This window comes from Rhinolophus sinicus, chromosome 17 (assembly GCF_057876585.1).
Source record: "Rhinolophus sinicus isolate RSI-liver-muscle chromosome 17, RSI-T2T, whole genome shotgun sequence".
NCBI classification, from domain to species: domain Eukaryota; kingdom Metazoa; phylum Chordata; class Mammalia; order Chiroptera; family Rhinolophidae; genus Rhinolophus; species Rhinolophus sinicus.
Window position 1 is genome coordinate 47,233,386 of NC_142517.1, and position 21,883 is coordinate 47,255,268.

At 33.0% G+C, this 21,883-nt stretch overlaps 1 protein-coding gene across 5 annotated transcripts in view; it reads left to right on the forward strand.

Moving 5' to 3' along the window:
* The window catches only part of ATP11B (ATPase phospholipid transporting 11B (putative)), a 98,944-nt gene that overhangs the window by 30,443 nt on the left and 46,618 nt on the right, over positions 1 to 21,883 (forward strand). For all 5 annotated transcript variants that reach the window (XR_012494943.2, XM_074328454.2, XM_074328448.2 and 2 more), the window contains 8 exons: positions 19 to 122; positions 6,105 to 6,152; positions 8,153 to 8,217; positions 10,837 to 10,918; positions 15,889 to 16,039; positions 17,169 to 17,366; positions 20,590 to 20,829; positions 21,383 to 21,558. Coding sequence is in view for 4 of the 5 variants with exons in the window: in XM_074328454.2 (XP_074184555.1) it covers positions 19 to 122; positions 6,105 to 6,152; positions 8,153 to 8,217; positions 10,837 to 10,918; positions 15,889 to 16,039; positions 17,169 to 17,366; positions 20,590 to 20,829; positions 21,383 to 21,558 (1,064 nt within the window). In the remaining variant the exon portion in view is untranslated. The remainder of the gene's footprint in view (positions 1 to 18; positions 123 to 6,104; positions 6,153 to 8,152; positions 8,218 to 10,836; positions 10,919 to 15,888; positions 16,040 to 17,168; positions 17,367 to 20,589; positions 20,830 to 21,382; positions 21,559 to 21,883) is intronic.

The following is a 21,883-nucleotide window of genomic DNA, read 5'->3' on the forward strand; positions in this document are numbered from 1 at the left end:
TATTTTGTTTTGTTTTAGACACATGTGGCAGTTCCAGAAACAGCAGTATTACAAACAGTTGCCAACTTGGACACTCTTATAGCTGTGATAGAATGTCAGCAACCAGAAGCAGACTTGTACAGGTACAGTGTGATAGTCAACATACTCATTTTAAGTTCTGTTTATAGAGATCATTTTTATAATATAAACATACAATGAAACCTTTAGCTAATTGAAGACATTATGGGGGCGGGCGGGTGGTTTGGGGAGACGAATTAAAGGGAAAAAAGACTTAAAGCAGAACTTGCCAGAATTCTAATCCAAAGTTTTAATTCAAAAACAGTGCTTTTATTCAAACGTTCTTTCCCGTTACCTTCCATCTTGATATGGACTGGCTTTATAACTATAATAGTAGCTATAGGAGAAGTAAGATTGTTTCCTTAGAAAAAAATAATCGTGCGTGTGTATACTTCGTGAAGGCAAAGGCTATGTCCTTATGTTCACTTTTAATATTACAATTGACGAAATATAATGTAAATAATCTTTCAGTGATACGCTAATTATCGTGGGCAATGGTAGAAACAAATTTTTATTATTAACGACTTAAGTGAGATACTAAATTTAAATTCATTTTTACTCAATAACTGGTGATAGACTATATATTACAACCACATTGTAAAAAATCACTGTCAGCTTCTTGTCATATCATGTATCTCTCTGTATTGGTTGAAATGTTTCAAATCTTATCATTAGTCATTAACTATTCCATATCTCTTACATACCTTTGTTCTGGATCCATATACTATTTATAATGGCATTTTCTCTATGTGATTTCATCCATACTTAAAGTACCATTTAAATGTTGATGGTTCTCAAATTTATATGTATCCTGAAACTATTCCCTGAACTCCTGATGTATGCATACATACATAAAGTACCATTATAAAAATTTGCATTTTCATCAGTCAAATGAGGTATAGTTTTCCAATTAACTGTAAAAATTTGAGTCCTATGCTTTAAGAGCATTTAAACTATAAGATTTAACTGAAGAATTTAGTACTTTAAGATTTCTATATTGCTATCATTTCTTTGTCTTAGACAATGGTGAGTTATAAAAAAATTATTAAAAACTTGAAAATGATGGAGTATTAAGCAGGCATAAGCTTAACATGAGATTAAATATGACTAATGCATTAGTGGATGGTTTTTATATTATTTTGGAAAATAGGGAAAAAATTAAAAGTTTTTCTAATAGGAAATAATTCACTGTTAAATATAAGCTGTTCCTCTTTATGTTCTCTTTTTCTCTTCCGTACTGAAAGTCTATATTTTGTTTTAAGTATAACTACTGCGGAAGACTTTTGTAATGAAAAGATAACTCATAATTGTATCACTACTTACATTTATTGCTGTTTTTATTTATTCACTCATTCAACAAGTTATTGTTGAGCACTTTTGTGCTCATTATGGTTAGTGAGAAATAAGATGAGTCGGCATAGTTTCTGTCTTTGAGGAACTCGTAGCTGTAAAGATATTAGATATATATAATTTGTATTTTGTCACTTTACTATATACCATATATAACGGAAATATTGAAAGCATTTTAAATGTCCACATAGGAGAATGCTTAAATGGGTATATGGTATAGATATGAGAGAAATATGTAGATTATAAAAATGATGTTTTCAAAGAATTTAATGACATAGGAGCATACATATAATGTTAAATAAGAAATAGAGGTGTAGCTCTCATATGATCCCAGTTATATTAAAAAATGTGTGTGTCTGTGTATTTGATAGGTAGTTGACTAGCAGGATAGAAAAATAGGTAGGTACAGAGAGAAAGAAAAACCTGGAATTACATGTCAAAATGTTAGTTATTTCTTGATGTTAGAATTTCAGCTGCTTTTTACTTACCTTTTGTGTTCTGTAAATTTTGTAATATTTCTTAAAAGAATATGGATTACTTTTGTGATTACAAAAAGGATTTTCCATGTTACTGCACAGTATTCTTAATGCTCATTTTTAATGGCTGTGAAATAGTCTGAGTGTGAACAAAGGCATTTCCTAATATTTCAATACCTAACTCTTCTACTCTTTTGCTATTATAAATATTACATTCGAAATCCAGCGGTTGGATAATTCACTATTTCTCTTCTTTGAACAGTTAGTTCACTTGGCATCCAAGACACTCCCCGCTCTTGGTTTTCCTCCTACTTCACTAGTCCCTCTTTGGTCCCTTTTGCTGATTTCTCCTCTTCCCTGACTTCTTGGTGTTAGAGTGACCCAGTACTGTCCTCGGTCCTCTTCCCTTCTCCCTGTACCTTTTCCTTTCTACACTCCCTTGGTGATCTCAGCCAAGCAGATGGCTGTAAAGACCATCTACATGCTAACTCCCAGATTTCTATCTCTGTCCCAGACTTCTTTCCCAAATTCCAGACTTTTATATCCAACTTTCTGTTCTATGGTTCCACTTGGACACTTAGTAAATATCTCAAAGTAATCATGTTGAAAACTGAATTCCTCATTTTCCCTCAGAAACTTTTTATGCCAATAGCCTTTCCCATCTCAGCTGACGACAGTCCATCCTTCCAGTTGTTCAGGCCAAAAACCATAGTGTTAGCCATGGCTCACCCCATACCCTCTCTGCTAACCTTTCCTCACCTTCCCTCCCACATCGCATCCCTATCCATTAGAACGTTTTAATTGGCTTACCTTCAAAATAACATTCAGAATTTGATCATCTTTCACCAATTTCACTGCTACTATTTGTGTCCAAATCAGCGTCATCTCCTGCCTGGTTTACTGCTCTCAAAGGCATCCTCGTCACTTTTTCTGTTTTTAGTCTTCTTTCCCTTGCAGTTTGTTCTCACAAAACCAGCAGAGTGATCCTTTTAAAATGTAAGTCAGATCATGTCATTCCTCTGCTCAGACCATGCAGTGGCTTTTCCATCTCACTCCGAGTCAAAACCCATATCTTTATAAGGATCTATAAGCCTTGACTGATTGTCCCTATCCACAAGCTTTCCTCTCTGACCTAATTTCTGACCCATCTCCCTCTTAAGAGCTCACCCTCCAGCTACACCGGCCTCCATATTTTCCCTTGAACGTGCCATGTTCACTCTCACCTTTTCACTAGGAGTTCCTTGTCTTAACTCCTTGATCACCTTCTAGAGCCTCCTCCACAGTGAGGCCCACTTTGACTAATACTGCAGCCTAATCCTTACTCTGTCCTGCTTTTTTTTTTTTAATAACGCATAATACCTCCTAGTATACTGTGTAATTTAATTACCTATTATGTTTATTGCTGATTATCTCTTCAACTACAAGGTAAACTCAAAGGTCAGCATCTTTGTGTGTCTTGTGCACCGACGTGGCCTAAGCACTTAGGACCAATCTGGCAAGTAGGAGGCCGTACTACGTGTTTGTCGACAGCTGAAAGAATAAATACCTTTATGTACTTAATTTTGAGCACTTAAATTTTCCCTTTTATTGAATTGTCTATGACGTATGCAAGCAAGATTTGTGTGTAGCTCACTCTACTGTTGAATCGAAGTACTTGAACAGTATGTAGGCACATAGGCACATAGTAGCAAACGGTACAGGGAGAACAGGCACATCGTCGACACTCAGTAAATACCTGTTGGATGAATGGATGAATGATAGAGTTCCAAATTATTCTTAGATCAAAGGAGGGGCGAATGTTTTCATTACCCATTCATTCATCAGATATCGAGTGCCTCCAATAACTGAGGCGTAGTGCTGGATACTGAGAATCCTCCACTCGTTTCGGCAGCATATATACTAACATTGAGACTATAACAGTAAAGAAACAGTGATAGCTATTGCCTCCTAGAGTTTATAATCTAGTACTAGATTATTAAGAACAGACAGAACTGCACAAAACGAATTACTGGATTAAAGCCCTAAGAGAGTTTGGCCTTTAATAAACATACTGACACTTACTTTACAAAAGCATTGGACTAGTTTTTATTGTCATGAGCAAAATATAAGTTTATGAGGTCTTCTTTGTTTCAGAATTTTACTGGTATTAAGTATTATAGTTTTAAATTTTTTGCTAATTTTGTACATAATAGTATCATAATTTTAAAACTAATTTTAATTTATTTTTTATTAGAAAGGCTAAACATTTATTAATTCTTCCCCCCTTGAACATTGTTGATTCCTTTCTAGTTACCTACTTATTAAATGGGATTACATTATTCCTCCTTAATAGTTTTTTGAGAGAGGCTAGAATACAGTAAGAAATGAACTCTGCCAAACCACCAGAAGAAATAAAAACGAGGAGAGCCTTTTGTTGAGGAGCAGCCGCTAGCAGGTGTCTGTTTCACAGTTCTCCATTATCCTTTTCCTTGGCTCCTTAATCCTTTAGTTCTTTATTCTTTCCACCTCTTAATTTTTTAGACTCTTAACTTAGTACTTCCACTTCTAGGAATTTTTCCTAACTAAATAATGAAACTACTCCTAGGAATTTATCTTAATGAAAATATGAAAAGATATGTACACAGGTTGTTTAGGGCTGCATTGTTTAGACTACAAGTTGAAAAAAACAAACTTCCATCTGTAGTGTATTATTTACATAAATTATATAAGTAATCAAAAATGCGCTATTATGTGCAGCCATTAAAAATAATGATGTAGATCTGTGTTTATGGCAGGAAATGCTAAGTGGGGGGGAAAATGTTACCAACATTATATATGGTATGATCCCATTTTTGTTTTTAAGATACGTATTTATTTATATGTGACTGGAAAAAAGCCTAGGAAACATATCCCAAAATATTAGCAGTGTTTGTATTTGAGTAGTAGGATTACCAGTCATGATTATTTCCCTTTTGGTATCCTTTTTATATTGTCTGAATCATTTTATAAAATGTGGTGCTTGAGTCTATAATCAGAAAAGAGAATAAAGATCTTTTCACTTTGAAACAAATCAAACTATGGGTTGGAGAAAGGGCAAAGGAAAGTGCAGGATGAGTTAATCCAGTATGGAACTGGCATGAACTGATGAGAAGTACCTTAGAATCAAGGTAACAGGACAGATAAATTGAAGGATACAGGTCTCTTGTTGGAATTTAGCTCAGGAAAATCAAAAGAGTGATCACACATTATCTGTGAAAGATGCCTAGGGTGACAGTAGCTGAATTGGTTCTTTGAATCAGTCCAAAGTTGAGGCTGAAACCAAGGCTACATAAAATTCCATTAAGTGGAGATAGTAAAAGTAACACTACTTCTCCCTGATACAGGGAGTTGAAGGAAGCAGAAGTAAGAGATTAGCAAGAAACAATGAAACCAAAAGGGATAAAGCATCTGTGACCTGAAAACAGGAAGAATAATAGGGACATTTGGAAGGAAATGCTTAGTATTTCTTTGCCTAGTTAAATGATTAACATTAAGTTCTGTCTAGAATTTGCTTCAACTCAGGATTCAATTCTCAATATAATAGAAAGTAATTATACGCTTGAATTCACTATGCTGTGGAGCTGTTTTGATAGTGGAAGTTAGAACTGAAAGGCTAGGCTATGAAAATTCATGGATAACAGGCCACTTACTCTAGATTTCAGGCAACTAAAAGTTAAAGACGCTCTGGAGATCACCGAGAGGTTTTTGCTTACTATTCTATTTCCAGCACTTAACTCACACATGGTAATTGCGCAATGAATATTTGTTGGTTGAATGAATACATGAATAAGTGAATGATTCTGGTCACAGGAAGTTTTATTTAGTAAATTGCAATGAAATATGTGAGCATTCATTGTTGGCTAATTAACGTATGCATCTAGCAATATAAATTTTCATGCTGATGAAACTGAAAATAGTAATAATATATAACATTTGCATACCATTTTCAAAACATGTTTTCATTCATTACCTCATTCATTACTGGAATAGAGAAGGCAAGAATTAAAAAAATGTTAAAGCTTAATGAGTGATAAGCATTTACTTTTATAATTTCTAACATGAATATTGGACCACTCATATATACAAAAGGTTGGTTTGTTTCATGTATAAAAATAGTGCCAAAAGTATCTAAAATTTTCTACCCATTGATGTCAGAAGTAATGTATTATTAGTTTTTTTGTAACGTGGTGAATTCTTTGATAGATTCATGGGACGAATGATAATAACTCAACAAATGGAAGAAATTGTAAGGTAAGAATAAAGCTAAAGATATATTAGCCAAGTAAGCAGCATATCATAGAAAAGGATTCATTTAAAAGCATTTAGCCCTCCATCTTCTAGTAATTTGTAGTAGCAGCAGGTAAGGATGAAACAAATTCCATGAAGTGATACCAGAATAATTTAGAAAGATCATTTGTGTACTTGTATTTCTTTTTCTAATGTTAGATAGTAACATAAAAGGAAACATAGCTGTTTTTATTCAAATCCTTACCCACCACACTTAAAGTCTAGAATACAAAAAATGTCTTTATAATGTTTAACAAGTATAGATATTGTGGTCTTCTTTATTTCAAAATAATTCAGCACAAATTAGAGTATTTACTGGACCATCCAGAACCTCTTATTTACTCTTCTGATTGGTTGGTTGTTTTGATACATTCACCTTCAATATTTAGGTTAATTTCTGGCGCCTATATGAAAGGCTTTGGGTCATTTCAAAGATTTGCTGATGGGATGAGATTACATTGTTATTCATGACCACAAATCAAATTTAGAATGAATCTTGGAATCATCCCTTGAACTTCTATTCAAATTAGCATTCCACCTCTTTTCTGGAGACACATGTTCAATTAAATTGGCTGCTTGAAATAAGTCACTGACAAAGAATTGAGCATTTTTAAATGACATCCTCAAGACAAGCCACCGAAAATATCATGCATCAGCACTGATTCACATTTTTAAGAAACATTAACATAGGAGCACATTCAATAAACTCTGTAACAAGGTCTTTTTAAGTGTAGGACCCCCTGCTTGAATAACTATGACTAGGTTTTATTTTGATTTCTGTAGTGACATAGTGAGATACATGTGAGGATACATAGTCTAATTTGCATTACGAAACTGTGACTGGTAAAGGAAGAGCTCAGTTATGTTACCTCAGCCCCTAGAATGGTTAAAAAAGGAGCCATGTTCTTTGCTGAAGCAATCAGAGTTTGCTGATGTGTTACCTTTTAATTTGAAGCTTTCTAACCTTATATTACAATTGTATATGCCAGTGTGAGCTCAGAGTTTTTCTATGCATTGTTGGAACCAACACCAAATGAAAAAGAGCTATTTTATGGCTCCTGATTAATTGATTTTGGAATATCTATGGAATGTGCTCCAGATATGACTAGTTAATAAAACCATATTTGTTAACCATGTCCCAAACACCTGACCTTCCTTCTATTGGATTTTTTAGAGTGTTTGGGTTTTGCAGATATCTTCAGAATTTGTTTAGATTCTGTTCGATTTGGATGACTGTGTATGTACGTTTCAGGAAAGCATAAGGGATATCAACAAAATTAAGGCTTTTTTATTTATACATAATAGATTCTTATTGTTTTGCTATCACTAAGAAAATAAAATTTCCTTTCTAGTTATTCCTTATCATTTTATATCTCCTTCATGGAGAGAAATTCAAACAGCAAGAAGACCGGTACTCCAAGAAGTATGCAATGCAAGTAGTCAAGTTGTAGTGTCAATCTTGCCTAGAAAAGTACTAACTCACTTACTATGTTACGTCTTATAATCCATTTAATTTTAATTATTCAGAGCTCATGCATCTATATACAAATCATGCTACAACTTATGTTTACATTGCATTGTAACTATTTTCTTTGAAAACTGTGTATTGATTTTGCTCAAAATTTTAAAATTTCACCTTCTTTTAAACATTTTTAAATCATTGCTTAATCTTTTATTTTGTTGTGTTTTATGTTTAAAATTTTTGAATCTGGTGGCTTTGTGAGTTTATTTACCAGCAAAATTTTATTTCTGAGCCACTGACCTTAAAGTAACTGAAATGCTAAAGCAGGTGTTTTTATCATGGTAACTAATATCATGACTGACCTAGAAAGCTTTATAGGAGCTGAGATTTTGGTTTTATATAAAAGCAGTGTTGTAACTATATCTCAGATACCTTCTACTGATGATGTCATTTTAGAATCTAATTGAATTTTTAATGTATTTACTGCTTTTTTTTTTCCTAGACCTCTGGGGCCAGAGAGTCTTTTGCTTCGTGGAGCCAGATTAAAAAACACAAAAGAAATTTTTGGTTTGTATATGTTGAAAATTTTAAATTATAGATTCACATTGATGCTTTATATGAAGTATTTTTAAAAGCATTTGTTGTCTTTTGGTTGGATAATTTATTACTTAGTTAACTTTTGCCTACGATAATTTCCTTACAGAGATTGTATTAATATAATTTTGTGTTGTAGTTTTTGTTCTTAATCTCTATTTTTGAGTAATAGACTAGAACTTTGCTCTTATATGTTTGTTTGTTTTTGCATATAGTTGTGAAATTGAGTGCTAAGAAAATAGTTCTGGCACTTCTGTTCATGATGGATGAGAACCAGTATAATAATCTGGCATCATGTGCAGTAAACCACCTATATAATTCCGTTATGATTATTCTTAGATTGGATGAATAAAACTGTTGATTCATTCATTCAACAAATTCTTATTGACCTATGACTATATACCAGGTACTGTTGGAACATGTACTGACTGGATTAAATGGGTGAATAAATAATGTTCTTGCTTTGGAGATCGATCAATTAATTAATTAACAATTAATTAATTCACGGTGCTCTGAATCAATTCTAGGCAAATTGTGAAGTCGATAATAACCTTAGCTGTCATCTAGTTCTTCCCATTTCAGGAATGACCCTTCATATACTGGCTAGCATATGTTATTCACTGCATGTTTACAGCTTTTGAGGTTCTCTTCTCTTTCCTGTATCTTATCTCTCATTATTAGGCTCTCTGATAAAAAATTTTTTAACAAGCCCATATACTTTTAAAAAATGGAAAATAATGAGTGTTGGTGAGGTTGTGGAGAAATTAGAAGCCTCATATACTGCTTGTGGGAATGTAAATGTTGTAGCTGCCGTAGAAAACAGTTTGGCAGTTCCTCAATAAGTTATACATAGAATTACCGTGTAACCCAGCAATTCTCCTAGATATGTACCCCAGAAGAACTGAAAATAGGTGTTCAAACAAAGACTTGTACAAGAATGTTCATAGCAGCACTACTTATAACAGTCAAAGGGTAGAAACTGCCCAACTGTTCATCAACTAATGAATGTATAAACAAAATGTAGGCTATCCATAATGGACAGTTATTTACTCATACGAAATGAATAACTGATGCATGTTACATACAATATGGACATACTTTGAAAAGATTATGCTGAGTAAAAGAAGCCAGACACAAAACGCCACATACTGTATGATCCCATTTGCTGGAAGTACCCAGAATAGGGAAATTCATAGAGACAGAGGATAGATTAGTGGGCTGGGGAGTGAAGGGGAATGGGGAATGACGCTTAATAGGTACAGGAAGATGAAAATTTTTTTCAAGTTAGGTTGTGAGGATGGTTGCACAACATTATGAATACACTAAGTACCACTAAATTCTACATTTTTAAATGATTAAAATGGTAAATTGTGTCTATTTTACTACAATTTTTTTAAAAAAGAAAACTATTATAATGTTCTTTTGGCAAAAGCCAGAGAAAACCTCCAAGGCTTTTAGGTCCTCTCACGTACTGCTGTATTTTAACTCATCTCCATAGCTGTAACCCCTTTCATGCTCTAAAAAGAAAATGTGTATTTGAATGCCTTTAGATGGGTCTGCTATTGTTTGCCTCGGTACCACCACTCTGTTGTATCATTCAGGCTGATTTTTCACATTTCTATAATTTTTGTGCCTTTTGTTGTTCGAGTTGTAATTCCTGCCTTTATGGAATAATGCTAGTGGTGAAAATTGTAGGACAAATCTTTAGGAAGAAGACGTGATGAATCCTACACTACTTCTCAAATCTTACTGTTCAGGAATGGGTATAAACACTTATTGATTATCTGTTTCTAGGAATTTTGTTAATTTTCCATATAAAGCTCACAACAATTCTGTGAGGATGTTTTGTTTTTTTGTTTTTCCATTTAAAGATGGGGAAATTGAGATTCAGAGAGATGAAATAACTTGCCCAGGACCCAGAACTAACAAGTGGAAGAGCTAGAATTAAAACCAAGGTCTAACTCCAAAGTGTTTTACAAGGCTCATCTTGCCTAATTTCATTCACTCCCCAGTTTTAGTCCCATTATTACTGTCATTCTTGCTCATCTCAGAGTCATTCACATAGGCACAAATTTTAAAAATAACACTTTCCTTGTGTTTATTTATGCTGACAGATTTCTGTATTATCACTCCAGTGCTTGTGAAATTATGTCTGGACTCCAGAATCTGGCATTGAGGGCCTTTCAAATTCTGGTCCTAATCTATTGTTCCAACCTAACAGAAAATGCTTTTTCATTTCTGTCTTTGTTAACACTTTGCTCTTACTATACTGGCCTTCCCTGCCATTTTGATCTTTCCAAATCCTTTTCCTCCATCAATTCCAACTCAAATAGTGTCTCTTTCATTCACGTATCTCAGTTATAACTCATAAATAGAACCCCCCATGCCTTCCCTATCCAGCAGTTTAAGTGACTAGAGTTCCCCAAAATTGGATTTGGAGAGCCTTTTACAAATTCCAATCAAAATTAAAGGGAAGCCAAATTGCAATAACTGTCAGACAATACATTTTCTTAGATGCTTTCATGCTAGTGCGTACATTTGTCTTGTGAAATATGCTAGGGGATTGTTTTAAAGGACTGTTTTGTTTTGCAGGTGTTGCTGTATACACCGGAATGGAAACAAAGATGGCATTAAATTACAAGAGCAAGTCACAGAAACGATCTGCAGTAGAAAAGTAAGAACACTGTCCATTTTCGTTTGTTTGCACAGAAATATGACTATGGATATGTGTATTATTCATATATAAATTATATGTATAAAATATATTTAATACATAAAAATATATTTAAAACATATATAATGTCAAGCCAACACAAAATGGTATCCTTGAAGATAGGGATTTTTGTACACATGTACCATTTTACATAATGTTTGGCATATAGTAGATGCTAAGTTATGACTTTAAATAAATATTATTGAGTAATAATGGAATCACTTGATCAGACTAATCCTCCTGCAAATAGCAATTATAAAATCTAGACAAAATATTTTTTAAAATAACTCTTTGAAAGCACTGGAGAATGACCCCAAAAAAAACGGAAAAGGGCAAAGAATCTACTCTCGAAAGATGTCATCAGCAAGAAGAAAGATTTAAGAGTGTAGCTTTTTGCCTGAGGGCACTACAAATTCACGTACTACATAGGTTATCAGAGAGCCTGTGGTTTTATAGGATTTAGGTGTCAGAGGACAAGGGAAGAGCAGCTAGAAAGGAGAAAATCATGTAAGGGAAGGAGCCACAGAAGGAAATGAACTCTAAAACCTGCACATAAATTACATCCAGATCTTTGGCTGGCTAGGAAAACTATACATGTACAGGGAGACCCCAGTGGGCTTGGCAGTAAAACAGTATCAGGAGGCTAAAAGAACTGAACAGATTGTGTTGTTGCCTGTTGCAGTACAGTGTTTGGTGTTTGAGCCTAACCAAGTTAACTTCTGGTGGAATGAAAATTCATACTCTTCTGAGGAACATAAAAGAATACAGAGTCTCTACAACCTATTATTTCTAAAATCCACTATGTAATGAAAAATAAGCAGACATGAAGAAAATGTAACTTGTACTCAAGAGAAAAAGCACTCAATAATAACTGTCTCCATAATAATCTAGATCTTGTGATTAGCAGACAAAAACTTTATAGCAGATATTATAAATATCTTCAAGGGCCTAAAGAAAGATGTGAAGGAGTATGTGAGAAATCTCAGCAGAGAAATGGAAACTATAAAAAAGAACTCAGTGGAAATTCTTGAGTTTGAAATTCTTGAGGAAAATGTAATTACTGAAAAGTAAATGTTACTGGATGGGCTCAACACCAGATTGAGGAAAGCAAAAGAAATTGTCAGTGGACTTGAAAGAGCAATAGAAATTATTCAATCTGAAGAACAGATAGAAAAAAGATTAAAGAAAAATGAAGTTTCAGTGCTGTGTGGGACAACATTAAGCTATCTAGCATAAGTCTAATTGAGTCTCCCAAAAAAGAAAAAAGGGGCAGAATAAAAATGTTTGAAAAAATAATTACTGAACATTTCTAAATTTTGAGAAAAAAACAGAATGGTAATTTAAATCCAACCTTATCAAATTTGTGAACTCAAGGGAAAGCGTAGGTTCAAGGGAAATTTCTAATTATAAATGTGTATATAAGAGAAGAAAAGCTTAAAATCAGTCATCTAAGTTTCTACCTTAAGAAGCTAGAAAAAGAGGAGCAATTGCAGCCAATTTAAGAAGAAATGTTATAGATGTGAGCTGAAACCAATGGAATAGAAAACAAATCATAGACAGTTAACAAGGCCAAAAGTTGGTTCTTTCAAAATATTAATAAAATGGATAAATCTCTACCTAGATTGGGGTATCAAGGGGGAGAAAAATACTACCAGTAGGAGAGAAATACTAAAAAATTACCAGTATTAGGGGTCACTATAGATCCTATATACTGTGGTCACTTTATCCACAGATAAAGAAATATGAACAACTTTATGTCACTAAATTCTCCAACTCAGATGAAATGGACAAATTCTTTGAAAACACAATTTACAGAAATTGACACAGTTATTTATTATCTAAATATCCCTGCATCAGAGATTTAATTTATTATAAAAACTATCTCGACACAAAAGGATCATCTTTCAACATGTGGTATGGAAATGGTTGGACCATCCATGTTCCAAAAACTAACCCTTGACCCTTACCTCCCATCATATATAAAAACTAACTTAAAATGTAAGACTTAAAACAAGAGTTAAATCTATAAAATACAGGAGAAAATATTTGGGAGCTTGGGTTAAGGAAGATTTCTTGGAAAAACATAGCAATAAATGAACCAAAAGCAAAACCAAAAATTGGTATGTTAAACTTCATCAAAATGAAAAACTTCTGCATTTCAAAAGACACTATTAAAAAAATGAAAAGACAAACCACAGAATATGAAAAAAGTATTTGCAAAGTACATATCTTATAAAGGACTCATATCCAGAATATCCAGTCTCACCACTTTTCAACTTTATCCTAGAAGCCTTATTTAATGCCACAAAACAAAGAAATAAAAGGCATAAATATTAGAAAGTAAGAAGTAAAATTGTCCCTGTTGGAAGGCATGATTTTTCACATCGACAGTCATAAGCAGTCAACAAAAAAAACTATTAGAATTAATAAATGAGTGTAGCAAGTTTTCAGGATACAAGGTCAATTTAAAAATATTACTTTTATATCTATATACCAGCAGGAAACAGTAGGAAAATTACGTTTTAAAAAATTCTATTTTACAATAGTGTCAAAAAGCATAAAATATTTCGAAACAAATTTTTAAGAAGTAAATTTTTAAGACCTTGTGCAAGATCTCTATAATGAAAACTACAAAACATGGCTAGAAATATTAAAGAAGACCAAAACTCACTATTGTTAAACTGTCAGTTGATGTGTAGATTCTTTCAATCCTAATTAAAATCCCAGGAAGTTTTTTCGTAGTGATTGACAAGGTGATTCTAAAATGAATATTGAAATACAGTAGCCAAAATCTATCTTCAAAGTGCATAATGAAAACAATCTTTTATGAAAGCAGGAGAATTTACATTATCTGACTTTAAAACTTAATATAAAGCTATAGTAAGTAGAGTACGGCATTAGCAAAAAAGATAGTTCAATGGAATAAATTAGAGATTTGAGAAATAGACCTATTCATATATGATCAATTGATTTTCAACGATGCTTAATGAGGAAAATGATAGCCTTTTCAACAAATGATAAAACAACAATTGGCTATCCATGGAAAAAAATAATAATCCTCAACTTCTACCTCACACCACACACCAAAAAGTTTTTCAGGATGGATCATAGATCTAAACATAAAAGCTAAAACTGGAAAACTTAGGAAGATATATTCATAACCTGAGGATAGGTAAAGATTTCTTAGGAAAGCAATAATCATAAAAGAAAAAAATTGATAAGCTATACTTCTACGAAATTAATAACTTTTGCTCATCAGACTACTCAGTTAAGGAAGTGAACAAGCCATAAATTGGGAAACAATATTCACAAAACATATATCTGATAAAGGACTTGTATCCAGAATATATACTAATATATTAAAAACTTTCGTAAATCCTCAATAAAAAGAAAAACAACCTAGCGTTTGGGGAAAATGGGTAAAAGGCTGGAGCAGACACTTCACACACACAAAAATATACAAATGGCTAATAAGCACATGAAAAAGTGTACAACATCATGAGTCATGAGAGCGATACAAACTAAAACTACAAGGACATACCAATATACACTTATTGGAATGGTGAAAATTAAAAAGGCAAAGTTCCAAGCATTGGTAAGGATATGGAGCAACTGGATCTCTTGCTTATAAATAATCTATAGGTCAAAGAGGAAATCTGAAAGAAAGTTTTTAAAAATATCGAAAAGTTAGTGAAAATACAGTGTGTTAAATTTTGTAGGACGCAGCTAAAGGGAAACAGAACCAGTAGGTCATATAGATATATGTAAGAGGAGGCTTATTACAGGAATTGGCTCGAGTGGTTGTGTAGGCCATGAAGTCCCACACCTGCCTTCTGCAAGATGGAGACCCAGGAAAACGGATGATATAACTCAGTCTGAGTCGAAGGCCAGAGAACCAGGAGGCCACTGGTATAACCAGGAATCCATAGGCCTAAGAACCAGGAGCTCTGGTGTCCCCGCTGAAGAAGAGAGAGATTCGCCCTACCTTTGCCTTTTTGTTCCACTTGGGCCCTCAGTGGATTGAATGATGCTCAGCTACGTTAGTGAAAGTGTATCTCTTTATTAAGGCTACTGAATCAAATACAAATCTCTTCCAAAAACACCTTCACAGACACACTGAAAAATAATGTTTTACCAGCTATCTGGGCCTCCCTTCGCCTGGTCAATTTGATATATAACATTAATCATCACAGCATTGGATACTTATATTAGAAAAGAAACACCAGTGACAGAAACTGAAATTAAAAACTATACCATTTGCAGTCATTCCCCAAAAAACACCTAGGTGTATAGCCAATAGAATGCATACAGGACCTAAAAACGACAACATGCTGATGAAAGAAATCTAATATTAAGCTTGCTTAGTAAAATATTGTAATATTAGGTGAGTTTGCCTGGTGAAAAGAAGAGGGATTCTAAAGTCAATTCCTGACTTCTATGATTTTTTTGGGGAAATTTACAGAATGGTTTTTGGGCTCTGGTCTTCAGCATTAAAAAGGATGTAGTCTCTTCTTCAAAGAGTTTTTATAAAGATTAGACAAGTTAGTGAATGTGACAAGTTTTATAAAATCTTAATGCTATACAAATGTTAGTTATGTTTATACTTAAAATTATCTGGGTCCTGAAAATATGTAAAATCTTAGAATAATTACTTATGCAAAAATAACTGGCCAAAACTGTCATTTACCTATTGGCATTTTGAACAGTAATATATCTAGGAAATAGGCTTGTAATCTTATGTAGTGGTTATTTTATTGCTAGTAAATAGATTCTATTTATTGAATGGTCATTTCTTAAAAACAAAGACTGTGTCCTTTAAATAGCTACCATCATATCCTAAATATTTTTACATCTTACTTAATACCAGTATTTCCAAGATGCATGTAGTAACACATTTTGATATGTTTTATATTCTCTTTTTCTCATTTCAGGTCAATGAATACATTTTTGATAATTTATCTAATAATACTTATTTCTGAAGCCATCATCAGTACTATCTTGAAATATACATGGCAGGCTGAAGAAAAATGGGATGAACCTTGGTATAACCAAAAAACAGAACATCAAAGAAATAGTAGTAAGGTATTTTATGGTGTTCTTGACTCTGCTGTAAAGGAAACTTTATTCTTTAGCACAATTACTGCTTTGGTAGTCACTTCTAATAGGAGTGACCACTGTGATCTCCTAACATCATTACTAGTGAAGGGTCACAAAAGAACACTGCAAATGAAGAGTAGCCAGCATGTTTGTACTGGTATGCTTTGTGCATTTTAGGGCATAAGCAATTGTATTTTCTTTGGCATGACTTGAATAGTTGCAAGAGATCACAAAACTTTAAATTGTCTATATTGGCATTCCATTTGAATAGTGCAAATTCAGTTTTTTATTCCATTTACTGTATGTTACAAGTAAAATAGAGTAAATTGATTTTATTTTCAGTTCTGTCAGAATAATTCAAGGAGTCTTACTATTGTCATCTTTTGATGTTATGAAGTAATAACACAAATTATATCATATGAAGTTTTAAACTGATTAAATATGAACGACCAAGAAAATTTAACCTGCAATTTTGGTAAATAATTGTCCAGATTTTACCTTAGATTAAAACATAAATATTGGAAGACAAATTTGGATCTCAAGAGACCACAAAGCAGATAATCACAGTAACATATTTTCAGTATCATTCATTATTAGGTCTTTTACCAGAATGCATGTTAAAATGTGGTACTGCTATGCCATTAAAGTAGGCCATTCCTGTATAATCTGTATTTAAGAGTTGTAAATTCTAGTAGTTCTAGCCTAGCAATTTTATAATTCTTTTTAAAAAATTACAGTCAAGTTTTAGTTATCTGTGATTTTGAAGGGCAGGAGTAGAATGGTAAGTATATTCCAGAGGTTATAATTATAATTTTGCCAAAAGCAGTTTCAGTCACAACAGGCTTTTTAGTAGCTTCTGAAAAGTAACAAATTAAGTAATTTGAATTTAACCTTTTTTTTTTAACTTTGTGCAAGAGTCTAATGAGCAATAAAACTACCAAAGGAAATGTGTTAAAAAGAGAAATCAATAAATGAATTTGAGTTCATGAGACTATTCTGATTCACAATGTAGTTAATGGTCTATTTAGACATGAAACTTTCTGATAATTTTCTTCAGTTATACTGGAGAAATTTTTGTATTTTCTCTTATCAAATTATCATTTTTTCCCTCTAGATTCTGAGATTTATTTCAGATTTCCTTGCCTTTTTGGTACTCTACAATTTCATCATTCCAATTTCATTATATGTGACAGTTGAAATGCAGAAATTTCTTGGATCATTTTTTATTGGCTGGGATCTTGATCTCTATCATGAAGAAACAGATCAGAAAGCTCAAGTCAATACTTCTGACCTGAATGAAGAGCTTGGACAGGTAAATAAATGATCCTTTTGTTTTGTTTTTCTAATTTGTTATTTTTTATCAAAACAATACATGTACAAAGACTAATAAAATATTAGAGTTTATACCAAAACACAGCCCTACTTTGTTCCACATGTAATTTTGTTTTCCTATTTTAAAATCTTAAACCATTTCTTCTATTATTTAGCACTATATTTCTATATAGCATGCTTTCTTGATTTTTAAATTTTAGGCATTATTTAAATACCCAGACATATACCCACTTTGCCTCCCCATAGCTCTCCAATATTATTATATCACAATTTGGGATTTAATAAACATTTGTTTATTGACATTATTTTGGCTGTTTTAGTATTGCTCACTAATTTCTAGTTCTTTATGTACGCCCTGCAATGCTCTAATTACATTTTCTTTTATATATTTTTTCCCTAGAGCTAATTGCTGTTTTATCATTTGCTTAATTTCCGTGTACCACAAACAATTCTCTGACAAATATACGAAACCTTTCTCTCTCCCTCTCTCCCTCTCCCCCTCCTTCTCCCCTCCCACCCCCATCCCCTGTCTTTGGTGGCAGCTTTTTTGGATCCTTTTATCTTTCTGCTTCAATTTGGATTCTTTCTGGGCTTGCTGCTTAGCTCTCACCCTGGACTTCCCTTTACCATCACCCTGGAACTTCTTTGCCTCTCTCTTGTTTTGGATCTTCTGTCTCCTGGATCTCGTGTCTTCACACCTGTGGCTTATTCTCTCATTTGGGGGGAATACATCTAATAACTTCCTGAAGAAGAATGTAAGAGGGGGAAATATTTTGAGAGTTTGCATGTCTGAAAATATCTTTATTCCGTTTCTACGCTTGATTAATAATTTAGCTGGGTAATACATCTCAGGTTGGAAATTATTTTTCCTCAGAATTTCAAAAACATTTCTCCACTTTTTGTCTAGCTTCCAGTTTTGCTATTGAGAAATCTAGTACCATTCTGATTCCTAGTTCTTTATGTGTGATTTGTTTTATCTCTAAAAGTGTTTAGGATCTTTTCTTTGTGCTATAATTCTAAAATCTTATGACGTACCTTGGTGAGTTTCTCTCTCTCTCTCTCTTTTTTTTTTTTTTTTTGCTTTCCTTCATTGGGCAATGAACTCTAAGCCCTTTCAATCTGGAAACACATGTCCCTCAATTCTGGGAATATTTCTTGTATTTCTTTGATAACATGTCTTTTCATGTTTTTGGGTTGGTTTTTTTTTTTGTAATTTATTGGTTGAGTGTCAGATCATTTATCTCTTGTTTCTCTAATTCTTACTTTCAATTTTCATTTACTTGTTTGTTTTTATAATCTGCTTTCTGGGAGAATTCATCAACTTTATCTTTCTACCCACCTTTTGATTTATTTTTGTTCTATATTTTTAATTTCTAATGCTCCAGTGTGTCTGAATCGTCTTCTTTTAATTGCATCATATTCCTATAAAATAATGGAATATAATCTATTATTTTACCTTTCTGAGGATATTAATGACTATTTATTTAAAGTCTGCTCCCTGCATTTTCTGTTTCCTCCTAGTTCCTTTTTCAGTATAGTCAGTTCTGCTTTAATGTGACTTATACATTCCTAAAACTCACTGCGCTATGCAAAATTTCTTAGTAAAAACCACAGGGCTTATGGAAAAATGGGACTTAGGGGGTACAACAGAAACTTTGTAACATATTTAAAATAAAAAGATAGGAACCTAAACAAATGATACTTACTTGTTAAGAAACTTGTTTGGTAAATTGTTAAGAAATACATAAATACTGTAATAAATATGGCACTTTATCTTGAAAAAGACCTGAAGCTTACTTGTGGAAGTGACCAGCAGAGGTATTTTGACTTGTGTGTTATTGTGAAGTATTGGAAGGAAGGTTATCTGAAAATAGAAGGAAAGTTGTAACACCAGATGTGGATGGGTGTGGCTCATAACACACATGATGACCTGAGGTAGCTGGTACCTGTGTGAGGTTTATACAATTCATACGAATATGTGCATATCCTGCACGTGGGTGCGGCAGTTTTCTGCATTCACCTAGTGTTTCTCACAGATGAAATTATGCATAACTAATTGCAAATTTCATGTTATGCTCAAATTGTTGCCTTATATACCAGTGTCATTGTAAAAAATAAATTCATGTTTTTAAGATGGTGCAATAGCAGAACTGACCATAATTTGTATAGACTCTAACTTTAATGTAAGAGGAGATACTCAAATGCTTTTTCTGCATCTATTGAGATGATCATTTTATTAATAGAATAAAGGACAAAATATTATGTTACTCTTATGGTGGGTTTCATTGATTGAATTTTGGATGTTGAACCAATCTTTCATTCCAGGGATAAATCCCACATGTTCATGATGTATAGTCCTTTTTATATGTTTCTGGATTTGGTTTGTGTCTATTTTCATAAGGCATATTGGTCTATAGTTTGTTTGTTTGTTTGTTTTTTTCCTTGTGATAGCTCCTCCCTTTTTAAATGACTTTTTTCTCAAATCATCATTGCTATAATCAAATTCTCATCATAATCCTAATTGTTTCAAGACTTAACTATTTAAAAAAAAAAAAAAACACCTCAACTATTTCATCCTTCTCTCTAAGGACCTACTTTCTTTTAGGGTTAATTTTTTAGAATTAGTCTCAAAGACTAATAAAATTGTTTGTCTTACCTACTTTTTAAAATATTTTCTTTTAAACATTTTTCCCTTTTCACTGAGTTTGTTTCCTGCCCTTGACTTTAGTTTCCTCTGTCTATTTTAGACAACTTTCTGCCTCTGACTTCTTTGTCGCTGTCCTTTTGTGTTCCCGTTCCAGTTCTGCATCATTTCTCCTGGACCAGACACCCTTCACATTCTAGGTTAATTAAGCATCCTTTCCACCCTTGGTCAGAGGTCATTCTTGAGTCCTACTACTTAAAAACACCTTATCCAGCAGATAGAAAAGTACGAATACTACATTGTCAGTCAGCTCTACAGATGAACATGTACCTAAAGATGCCACAAACTTCAAAATGTATATAGATTTAAAATATTTTGTTACCCTGTTTTGTTTCCACAACATCTTTAATTATTTAATTGTGCTGGATTATAAGAATCAGCATCAATATATCAATTTTAATAGGTAAACTTGACTTTCAAAGACAGAGGCTAAGATTTTTTTTGTTTAACATAGGACCATGTACACAAAGGTTTGTTTTCTTTTGTTTTCTATCTCTAGGTGGAGTATGTGTTTACAGATAAAACTGGTACACTGACGGAAAATGAGATGCAGTTTCGAGAATGTTCAATTAATGGCATAAAATACCAAGAAATCAATGGTAGACTTGTATCCGAAGGACCAACACCAGATTCTTCACAAGGAAACTTAACTTATCTTAGTAGTTTATCCCATCTTAACAGCTTATCCCATCTTACATCCAGTTCTTTTAGAACCAGTCCTGAAAATGAAACTGAACTAGTAAGCAATTTTTAAATTAATAAATAGGAGTTTCCTTTGAAATAATTCTCTTTGTGTTTCTGGGACAAGGAATATATATTTGAAGTGCATATCCTTTGATTTAATACTGAGAATTTGTAGTCATAACCGAGTTTAATTTGTCACTTAATATGTGTTTGCCTTAGTTCTCTATGTAATTAAATGGAACTAAGTTAAGGAAAACCCTTACTGCCTTGAAGTAAAGAAGACTTTGCTGAGAAATAGTGTTTCAATTTATTTAATAATTTTTGAGACATCACTTCTTCCACAAAAGGGTTTTCACCTTTACTTGCAATTTGGTTATGCCTCCTGAAAATTGAAGGGTCATAAACAGATGTGACATTTTACTCTTTGGAGTCAGAAGCAACCAGCTGTTATTTAGGCAATTCAAGATTGTAGCATTCTTGTTCTAAATCTTAAAGGTTACCAAATTCGTAACTGTATTTGTTGGCACATTTTAGAATTCTGTTTCTGGTTTCCTAAATGTTACTTGGTAGTGATGTTTATGGCGTGAAAATTAATTATGTTTCTACAGATTAAAGAACATGATCTCTTCTTTAAAGCAGTCAGCCTCTGTCACACTGTACAGATTAGCAATGTTCAGACTGATGGCATTGGTGATGGGCCCTGGCAGTCCAGCCTTGCACCCTCCCAGTTGGAGTACTATGCATCTTCACCGGATGAAAAGGCTCTAGTGGAAGCTGCTGCAAGGTAGTATAGTCTGATTTCCAAATCATCAGGAAAACACCTTTTAAAATAAAGATGTGAAAATACTAGAAAATTATTTTAAATTGTCAGACAAACTTCATAAACACATAAATGTAGAAGTGTATTTTAAATTGTTAATGAAAATTTGAAATGTCTTATTAATTTTGTTCAGGTTGCAGTAGAGTCATATTTTGAAGTGATCCTCTTTAAAAGTGGTTACTATGAAATACGAATAATATAATTTGTGAGAATACTTTTATATGTATTATTTTGGTACTTACTCATATCCTTCAAGTTCTTAAAAATGATGCTGTGTTCAAAGGAAATA